The sequence below is a fragment of the Antrostomus carolinensis genome, unplaced genomic scaffold (genome assembly GCF_000700745.2).
Source record: "Antrostomus carolinensis isolate BGI_N321 unplaced genomic scaffold, ASM70074v2 scaffold24944, whole genome shotgun sequence".
Classification (NCBI taxonomy): Eukaryota; Metazoa; Chordata; class Aves; order Caprimulgiformes; family Caprimulgidae; genus Antrostomus; species Antrostomus carolinensis.
The window spans coordinates 26,497-36,794 of NW_010311758.1; the positions used below are offsets into that span (position 1 = coordinate 26,497).

General features: G+C 37.8%; 1 protein-coding gene across 1 annotated transcript in view; it reads left to right on the plus strand.

Annotated features, from left to right (window-relative positions):
• The window catches only part of MTMR10 (myotubularin related protein 10), a gene marked incomplete at its 5' end in the record, with an annotated part of 35,127 nt that extends 25,227 nt beyond the window's left edge, over window positions 1-9,900 (plus strand). Inside the window, 10 exons of the mRNA XM_029084707.1 lie at window positions 2,365-2,539; window positions 2,962-3,049; window positions 3,221-3,309; window positions 4,309-4,439; window positions 4,565-4,634; window positions 4,828-4,898; window positions 5,794-5,963; window positions 7,306-7,476; window positions 8,380-8,562; window positions 9,088-9,900. Coding sequence (XP_028940540.1) covers window positions 2,365-2,539; window positions 2,962-3,049; window positions 3,221-3,309; window positions 4,309-4,439; window positions 4,565-4,634; window positions 4,828-4,898; window positions 5,794-5,963; window positions 7,306-7,476; window positions 8,380-8,562; window positions 9,088-9,678 — 1,739 coding nt within the window. The remainder of the gene's footprint in view (window positions 1-2,364; window positions 2,540-2,961; window positions 3,050-3,220; window positions 3,310-4,308; window positions 4,440-4,564; window positions 4,635-4,827; window positions 4,899-5,793; window positions 5,964-7,305; window positions 7,477-8,379; window positions 8,563-9,087) is intronic.
• Window positions 9,901-10,298: the final 398 nt, after the last annotated feature.

Genomic DNA, 10,298 nt, shown 5'->3' on the forward strand with positions numbered 1-10,298 from the left:
ATGAAAATATTTTGGTTGCTTTTTTTTCCTATTTAATGATATGTGATTTTAGTAAGACCTCTGTCTAGAAGCAATGGCAAAAAGCATTTGAGGCTTTCTCCAGGGGTAGTACAATTGGCTTGTCCTGCACCCAACCTCTTACTTTTGGTTATTCGTTGTGGTAGACATTAATGACCAAAATCAAAAGAAATGTCTTTCCTGTCTGAAACAAAGCAAAGCTCCCTACATCAGTATTTGTGTTAGCATGAATACTCATATTTCTCAATTCACGCTTCGATCCTCCTGTTGTATGTCTATATTGGTACTCTAGGTACCTAGCTAATCTCCCATCAGGCAGGCTTGTTCACCTGCCCTTCTTTTGGGAATAAGTTTCTCTTCTGGTGGTATTGCAGGAGGATTTGTGCAACTTGGGACTCCATACCTACTTTCCTAGAGGCTTACTAGGCAGTTCTTACCACTCAAAACCTCCACCACCCCTGCTGAGTTGGAGCACACCCTCTCTGCTCAAGGCCAATCTCCAACTGAACCTTTTCAGTTAGGTAAGCCTAAAAAAGATGCCTTTGGAACTTGATTTCTAGTGTAATGCTGTGCGGTCACTGCTTAGTGTTCCCCAGCCAATACACAGCTGAAAACCATCAGTTCTAGGGTAACAAGCCTCCAAATAGAGAGAGTGCCATTGATGTAGTTCTGTGGTACTGAAGTATTTACTCAGCAGCTGGCACTAGAAACCACTGATCTGCCTGTTACAAAATTTTAATGTTGTGGAATTGTGAGCTCAGGCCTTCAAATTTGCTCAGATATGCATGTTTTTCAGGCAGATGCCTACATGACTGCCTGTGCATGCACAAGAATAAGTGTGCATGTGATTATGTTGCACACATAATTACACATACAATTGCTTACCTGATAAAATTTGGGCAGTTGTTAAGGTCCATGTACTTTAGTGTTGTAAAGTACTAGGGAGGAAGCCAATTTGCAGATAAAATTACAATAACATGTTAAAGTGAAGTGTGAAAAAAATATTAATCTGTCGCAAAGTTGCCTTTGCTCTGTCTTTAAAATACCATTTGCTGTATGGAAAAATACCTAGTGGAAGAATTACACAAGGTGGGTAAAAAAATGTTATTCCTCTGGAGCCCCAGACCAGAGTGGCAAAAGATAGTTGTTCTGCTGTGCTGTAGTTGCTGGAGAAAAGAGTTTGAAATACCTTTGATTTGGGTTGGGTTTTTTGTTGGTGGTGTGAACCCTAGCATTTGTAGCATAGATCTCTGACTTTGCTCTTACAATTCCAGCACTGTGTTTTGTGACTCTTCCTGCTAGTCCCAGTAAAGCAGGAGCTGAAATACTGTCTTTGTGCTTCTTGAGAAACATAAAGAGCGTGCACTGCTCTGGTTTCTGTGTACATCATTTTTGCCCAGACTATATTTGATAATTACATATCCTGCCACTGAACAGTAAAATTATAACATTTTTTGGTAATTATCACATTTCTTTATGTACAACTACTTCATTCTGATTTTAGTCCAGTTTTCTTCCGAAAAATGTAAGTAGTCCAAGTTCTAGTGCAAGAATGAAGCTGATAGATGCAGCAGGGAGAAATTACACAACCACTGAGATGACAGTAGAGCTGAAACACTGTATTTGGCTTCTGTTTGGGCAAGCACTTACATCGTTACAGACTCTTGCTAAAGCTAGGAGCTTTCAAGGGGGAGGTGACAGGGTTGAGTCAGTTTATTTCACTTTCATCTAAAAATTTAGTTCCAAGTGTCAAGAAACAAAATATAGTCTCATTTGACACAGCTGACTGCCTCTTTGGCACCTAAAGAATGACCAGCACAGGAGATCCCTCTGTATTAGTAATAGACTATAAAATCTTCTTGGTCCCTACCCACAAAATGGTAGGCCACCTTTTTGTTTGGATATAAATATGTATCTATAAAAATATATAGGTATTTCAACCTGGCCTTCAATTTATTTTATTTGCTGTTAATACAGCAGTCATTTAAAGATGTTGAAATTATATAATTTTTATTTTGCTTTCTTCATAAGGTACCTAATTAAAGGGTAACCTATAAAGGGTTAATGTTTTTAAAATGTTGCTAACTTTGAAGAGAGAAACCCTGTGACTGAAGATAACATTTGTTCCTGAGTCTTAGTATATCTTACTTTCTATCAAGCAGCACAACATACATTTGCATCTTCATAAATTGTTAAGCTGTCATTAAATCACTGATCTGTTGTAATAAAAAAATAGGTAATGTCAGTCCTGATGCTAGTGACTTGACTTGTAATTAGGAAGGTGAAGAGTTTGATTTTTTTTCCTCTTTTTTTTAAAATGTGCATTGATGAATTTTCTTTTCCTAGCTAAGAAGGTGAATGGAGTAGACCCAGGAGGTGGTGGTGGTGGCATCGGCAGTGCCAGTGGCCAGCAGACACCTTTGTTTGAAACTTACTCTGATTGGGATAGAGAAATCAAAAGGACAGGTGCATCAGAGTGGAGAGTTTGTTCAGTCAATGAAGGTTATATGATATCTACTTGGTAAGTTTCTCTTATAATGCAAGTAGAAGAAAACAAGACAATTACAGTCTTTTCCTGTCTCCTCTACTAAAGCCTCAATCTTACCTAACTGCGCTTCACCTCTTAAATGTGCCGCTCTCTGGAGAGGCCCTCAGATCCTGCTGAAAGATCCTGCAAGTGTCATTAAAGGAAATGTCATATTTTGGCATCTGTTGCTGTCTTGCTCTTGTACTTCCCTCTGAAACATGCACATTTCTAAACAAATACATACCGATGATATGTAGGATCATGTAGATGTGCAGGACAACCAGTTAGCACTGCGGTATTAAGGGCTGGTGCGTTATAGTTTATTAACAGAGTTGGTAAGACAGCATTGCAACAAGAGAAAAGCTGGTAAAATACATAGGGAAAAGTAACCTTTTGTATACTTTTTTTTCCTCAAGCCTTCCAGAATATTTTGTGGTCCCATCTTCCTTAGCAGATCAAGACCTTAAGCTATACTCCTACTCTTTTATTGGGAGACGAATGCCAGTAAGTGTAGTCTTTACTCTGTTACTGTTCTTCGTCATTTTACATTTTAATCTTAAAGATACCTGTGCCAATTAAGATGGTTTTGTGTGTAGCATTAAGAAAAAATACTTATGGAATAACACTAACCTGCATGATTTTGTTGTTTCTTTTGTGGTTTTTTTCCCGTATTAGGTATGGTCCTGGAATCACCCTAATGGGAGTGCCCTTGTAAGAATGGCCAATATTAAAGATGTATTGCAACAAAGAAGAATTGATCAAAGGTAAATGATTAGTTACGTTATTCTTTAATCAGATGTGTAGGATAACACAAGAGGCGACTATGTGTAACGGACAGCAGCAGTTGGTAATTGAGAGGAAACTTGCTTCATAATGTTCTAGTGCAGTCGCTTTTGAGAAACTGTTCTCTGAATACAGTTTGGTACAGTTTGTGTTCAAGGCCCACTTCGGTTTTGAATACCAAATAATTTTTCAAATTTTAAGAGATGTTTATTTTTTAGGTGGATAGTCATTCAGATGACAGAATTTATTGATAAAAGGATTAGACTTAATCTTTTCTATTGATGTTACTGTAATACAGCTTATATTGGTGGAGATTTTCTTAACTGCTTCAGCAAGACACAGTAAAAAATATTCATTTGTGGCTTTGGGAAGTACAGTTAGGTAGATGTAGTGCCATGCCCATGGTATTTCTGTGAAATATTCACTGTCCTTGGTGAAAGATGAGGGCATTTAGAGCCTTGCATAAGTAGTTTACTAGCTTGGTATTTTTTGTTCTTTGATGTAATTTGTAGGGCGACTTTTTGTAGTAGTACAAACACCTGCATTGAGTGTGTTAGGCTGGAGCTCTCAGTTTTATTTGAAAACTTGTCAGATTTCCTGGCTTTATAAACTTTACGTATGTTCTGTTTATTTAGCATAGCTAAGTCTTACTAAAAATTGTGGAAAATGAAAACCTCAATAGAGCTATTTAACTGTAAGTCAACCTCAGATTTTCACAAACATGATGTTTTAATGATCCAGCATTTCCATGTTTTTGTTTTGTAACTAGCAGATACTGAAAATATTTGAGTCAATAGTTTTGTGGCAGGAGCACTACATCTCCTGAACATAAACTAAAAGGCCTTTAAAAAAAAAACCAATCAGGTGCATGTTTTACGTGGTTTTAGTTGTTTGCAGTTAAAGACTGTGGCATGTTTCTTGAAAGACTGTTTCTCTCCTCTCCAATAATAAAATGTCTGATTCTTTAATTTCTTACATAGGATTTGTAATGCAATAACTCGAAGCCATCCCCTGAGAAGTGATGTTTACAAATCTGACCTGGACAAGTGTCTCCCCAACATCCAGGAAATCCAGGCTGCACATATCAAACTCAAACAGCTATGTGTTAATGGTATGCTGGACTGTCCCTCTTTCTTGGTGGTTATTTTCTTGACATACAACAAATTCTAATAGATCTGACTAACAGGAATTGTTATTTGAAGTTGTTCTGCAGTGTAATTACTTTCCTTGTTGCAGAGCCTTTTGAAGAAACTGAAGAGAAGTGGCTGTCCTCACTGGAAAATACTCACTGGTTAGAGTATATTAGGTTTGTACAATTAATAAAATGATGGTTAATGAGATGTGAAAAATGTTCACCAATGTAAATAAGCAGTGAATCAGTTGAAGGATTCTCAGTTTTATTATCTGAGTTAGGTAAATACAGATGCCCCAAATATTTTTTTCTTCTAGAATGTGAACCTGTTATATTAACTGTTGTATCACTTTCTTTTCCTGTCTAGATCGTTTCTTAAGCATTCTGCTGAGCTTGTATATATGATGGAGTGTAAGCATGTTTCTGTAGTTCTACAAGGTAATACAACCACGTAGCATGCTGCAATTCTTAGCGTTAGGATGGTAATGTAGATAAACACATTTAGATAAAATCAGCTGTAATCTTTATATGTAAACCCCATTGTTTCTAAATATTTTAGGCATTTGAGGAACTAGAAAGGAAAATAATTTTGTTGTCGATCTGAACTGTAGTATAGTCCGTAGTGTTAAAGGAATATTTCACTTTGAGTCTTCTTGGTTTTTATTCTGATAATGTTATGACAGAATCAGAACTTCAGGGTGCACTTTTGTAGTGTGTTAATTGGGCTAATACTCCTTGCATAAGCAGTATCAATATACTCAGAGGTCGTAGATACAAAAGTATTTCACTAACAGTGGCTGCAGTTGTGTAAGTGCAGACACATATTCCAGAAAAAAAAACCCAAACAACTTAAGAACTTGCTTGTATCGAGATCAGAAATTTTGCAATTTCTGTAATTTTTACCAGACCCATTCAGCTGCTTTATCCCACTCTGCCTGTATAATGGCCTTCCAAAACTGCTTCAGGGTGGAAAATATGTTGAAAATTTCAAGCAACATGAACACCCCCCTTCTCAGCACATCTTGGTTTAAATACCAGGTGTTTGGGGAGTATTTTGTTCTTGATGAATGCGTTGTTGTGCTGGATACTGCAGGAACCATCTCTATAGTATGAGTCTCAGTTAAAAAAAAAAAGATGGTGGTTTTTCTTCTAGTTTTTTGAAACTACGAGAACAACTACAGCAGCAAAAAACATATTTTAAAATAAATCCAAGCATGTTTTAAAAGAAATTAAAACCCTAGGCCTAGTTGCGACTTTTTGCTCTTTGAGATCTAATTCTGTCTGTGTGCATATGTACCTTACATGTTTCATACATTCTGTATGTTATTCACAGAGGAAGAGGGTCGGGACCTGAGCTGTCTTGCTGCTTCCCTCATTCAAGTCATGCTGGATCCCTATTTTCGAACCATTGTTGGATTTCAAAGCTTAATACAGAAGGAATGGGTCATGGCAGGATATCAGTTTTTAGACAGGTGTAACCACTTAAAGAGATCTGACAAAGAGGTAAAAATGAATTGTATTTGTATGTGATAACAGTATCTGGTTAGTATCAGCCTGAATGTTTAATCACACAGAAATCTAAAAGTAAAAACATGTTTTAATACTTTCCAATCTCATGAAACTAATGTCAGAGAAAATGAGTCTTTGTCCAGGATAGAGATACATTTTCTTTATCCTCTGTAGCCATGTGAGAATCAGTGAAATACTAGGTGCAATCAAATGTTGCTGGGTTTTTATGTTGCTTCAGTGTCAGGCATGAAAATGTCCCACTATTAGCAAATGCTAACACAGCCCACATTTTAAATCAAAATAAAAGGGGATTCGGAGGGGGTGTTTGTTTTGTTTCACCAAGGGTATCCGTTTTCATCCCTGTTTTCTTGAATGCAAAGTCATATCAATATGCAGTACTTTTCAAAGTATTGACCTGATAGAGACGCGCTGCAGCTTTATGAACTGATACACAACTGCCAAACAGATGAATAGAGGGCAGCACAGGCCTTGATTTTCAGTATTTCCAGCTAATCTTATCTGGGCTCCTCATTGCAAAGGAGACACTTCCAATTGCACTTGGAAAAATAGAGGACCCTAGCTTAGCAGCCTTTTTCAGGGACAATGCCCAAGAGTAATAGAAAAGCAGTGTCCCCAGAGAGTGGAGCCAACAGATAAACTGAGGACACTGAGCACTAGGCAGAGAAAATGCAGGAAGGAATAAAGAAACTGAAATACTAAGGGGGAGATAATGAGAAAGCAGGAATTTTGACTATAGGAAAGGATATCCAGAAGAGTGAAACTGGGAAGACGAAAATATTTCTAAAGCCTTATATATGATAGTTTATACTTTTGCCATTCATGGGCAACTGTGGAAAGAGCTAGAAAGTGTAGTGAGAAGTTAACGTGGCTGAATCATAAGCTCTCCAGTCATTTCAAACAAGAAGGAAGTATGTGCATTGTGAGAATAAGGCCAAGTAGTAAGGAAGGCTCATACAAACACTAATCTGGAAATTGAGTGACATACAAGGTGGCAGAAAGCTTTTTTTGCAGCTACATGAGTATTCAGAGAGCCCAGGAAAGAATTTACTTGCTTCTTACAGAGAAGGGAAAGCTGCAAAAAGGTAATACTGAGAAAGCCAGTTGACATAGTTGCTTGTGAAAGTGGCTGAACAGGAATACAGGGTATTACAGTTGCATAAAATTATAAAAAATACTGTACTCCAAAGAGTTTACCCTGTTGAGGAATGAACCAGAGGTGTAGTGAAATACCCTAATGGAGCACTGACTGCAGAGAAATTGGTATGACTTGGGAAAAGCTTACGTTAAATCTAATAATTCTCTGTTTCTTTTCCAGTCTCCTTTGTTCTTGATGTTTCTTGACTGTGTTTGGCAGCTGCTAGAACAATACCCAGCAGCCTTTGAGTTTTCTGAAATGTACTTGACCATTTTGTACGACAGTGCACGTATCTCATTGTTTGGCACTTTCCTTTTCAATTGTCCTCATCAGCGAGTAAAGGAAAGCACTGTGAGTATGAAGTGTTACACCTGCTTTTCAAATAAGAGACTTCAGCATTTGCCCTTCTGGAAATAACATCATCTCAACTAAATGGTATTCCTTTATATTTTTCAAAATGTCACACTCTGTTCGGGGCAAAATACTCGGCTCCCCAGATAAATATGATGAAAATGTCCCTTCAGGTGATCTTTGCCTAGACAGTAACTTAACTATTTAAGAAGAAAGTCTATTGAGTTTATCTTTTATTTTTTTTCTGGAAAAACATTGTTATTGGACATTATTGTCTGTACTCCTCTAGGAAACAGAGTTGTGTCTGGAACTGATAAAATAGAATGACAGGCAATAAATAGATTTTTCACACTTCAGGCAAACTTTGAAGTCTCTTGACATAATTTAAATAGTTAAAAAAGCTGGAAAAGACTGTGTATAGTAATGTACAATGAAGGTATTTAGAAAACTGAACACTCTTAAAATTTGTTTTTGGAAACTGGAGCTTATGAGAATTGTGTGTAGAAAAGAGTAAACCTTATTTATTTTGTTAAATATTTCCCCTTTAAAGTTGTAGGTAACTACCTTACAAAGCAGTAGAGCATTGAGGGACCATTAGTGTCTTCTCAAAATAAGTTGGGGGGTTTAAGAGTAAAACAAACAATTAATTTAAAATCAATGAGAAGTTATTTTTTCTGAGTAAGCATTAATCCTGCCTCTGCTTTGCACAAATGAAAAACAGAGTACAGCTGTTCTCTCCAGCAGCAGACTGTCTTGCTGCTCTGTTGCTTTGATCTGCAGCCACCTCTAAATTATATCCCTGCTCTTCCTTGCCCAATAGTTATGCACTGGTTTATAATTAAGATTTGTGAATAAGGCTGTTTTCTTTGATTTTTAATATACCTGAATGTTAACTTCTTGCAGGAATTTGCCATAAGCAAAAATATTCAGCTGGGTGATGAGAAAGGCCTCAAATTTCCTTGTGTTTGGGACTGGTCTCTTCAGTTTACAAGCAGGGATCGCCTGCTCTTTCACAACCCTTTGTATATTGGAAAGAGAGCACCATGTGTACAAAATGGAGCAGTGAAAACTTTCAAACGCTCGAAGGTAACTATAGTGATGTCTGTCTGTGAATGGACTGTTTCTGTTCTTAACCATAAGGTGTTAATGCTTAAAAATTGAGTTAGTGTTTTACACCCTCAGTTCAGCAATAGGAGCGTTAATTCTCTTAGCTTCCCAGCCTGAAGAAATGATTTTCTGTAGAAGTGAAGATGTAAATTGCTGAGCATTGTGCCAGGACATTTTCTGATATGGCTGAGGTCACTGTCACCATTTGCATTATTTCACCTCTGGAAAAGTGGTGACATGCCACCTTTTTCCCCCAGGGTTGTCAGTTTTTTCAGTGAACACTGATTGATTCAATCATTGGTTGTTTTAGAAAGTCTAGAAAAACTTGTGTATTTCTTCTAAAGGCCACACTGTTTGTTCTGTGAGCCCTGCAGAAGTGACTCACAAGCTCAAACTGGTTAAAGGTCACATCATTCCTCTGGATGATGCATCCTAGCAGCTCAGGGAAATCTGCTATTCAAATGAGCATAAAACTGGAAAATTACCAGTATTTATTTTCTGCAGAAAAACTACAGCTCCACATTGCGAGGTGTCCCTCCAGCATTAAAAAATGGAATCATCAGCGAGCAAGAGTTCCTTCCAAGAAGAAACTCTCTGATACTAAAACTGAAACCGGACTTTTTACAGCAAGCAGAGAGTCAGAGTAACAGTATGGAACAGTACTTTAGAGACTGGTTTGCAAAGCCTGTTGATTTGCACGGCGTAATTCTACCCCGTATCTCTGGAACACAAATAAAACTGTGGAAACTGTGCTACTTCCGCTGGGTTCCTGAGGCCCAGATTAATCATGGTGGCTTCATCACTGCTTTCCATAAAGTTTCTTTGCTGACGGATGAAGTAGACATGTTAAACCGGAATCTTCGGCAGTACAAAAGCAACTCTTCTTTGCAAGGCAACTACTCGGAGCTGGATCAAAGCAGGATGTACTTCAGAGCAAGTGACGCCTCTGGGGCCCCCGACTTTCTCTCCTCCTCATTCCCATTTTCTCCTGTAGGGAACCTGTGCAGACGGAGCATTCTGGGAACACCTCTAAGCAAATTTTTAAGTGGTGCCAAAATCTGGCTATCCACTGAGACGCTTGCAAATGAAGACTAAGATGATGTGATGGTTTAAGGGTTTGGGAGAATACAGCATATCATTTTGTCTTTTCTAAGTTAACACTGCTAAATGTGGCATTTAAAGCTGTAATAGTTTTTATATACAAACATTACGTAAGTTTTGCACAAATATTTAAAAGCAAAGCAAGTCATGTTTCAAATCGCACAATTTTGTCTTCAGTAGTTCTCATCTGCTAGGGCTTCTGGTGCCTAATCCCTTCTGTATTCTGTGGTTTGGCTCATTCCATGCGATGGAGCATTTCATTAGCTCATTGAGAGGCTTGCTGTGGTCATTCATGAGGGTTCTGCTTGAAATATTTTTTTTCACAGATAGTGACTGAAGTGACTGGTGTCAAAACAGCTTGGCAAATCATAGTTAGGTGCTGTGGACACAGACCAACAGCTGAAATCTAGGAACAAACTAGTTTATCAGATTGCCTCTTCAGGAAGAATACTTATATGCATGCATACATACATACATACATACATAGCAATGTTCTGTGACCTGATCACCCTACATACATGTTAATGCAGCGTGTGTATCCATTGGGGTGGAGGGTGTTCCCTTTCTCTCATCAAAATGTATTCATTAACAATTAGTCAGATTTGTGCTCTTTG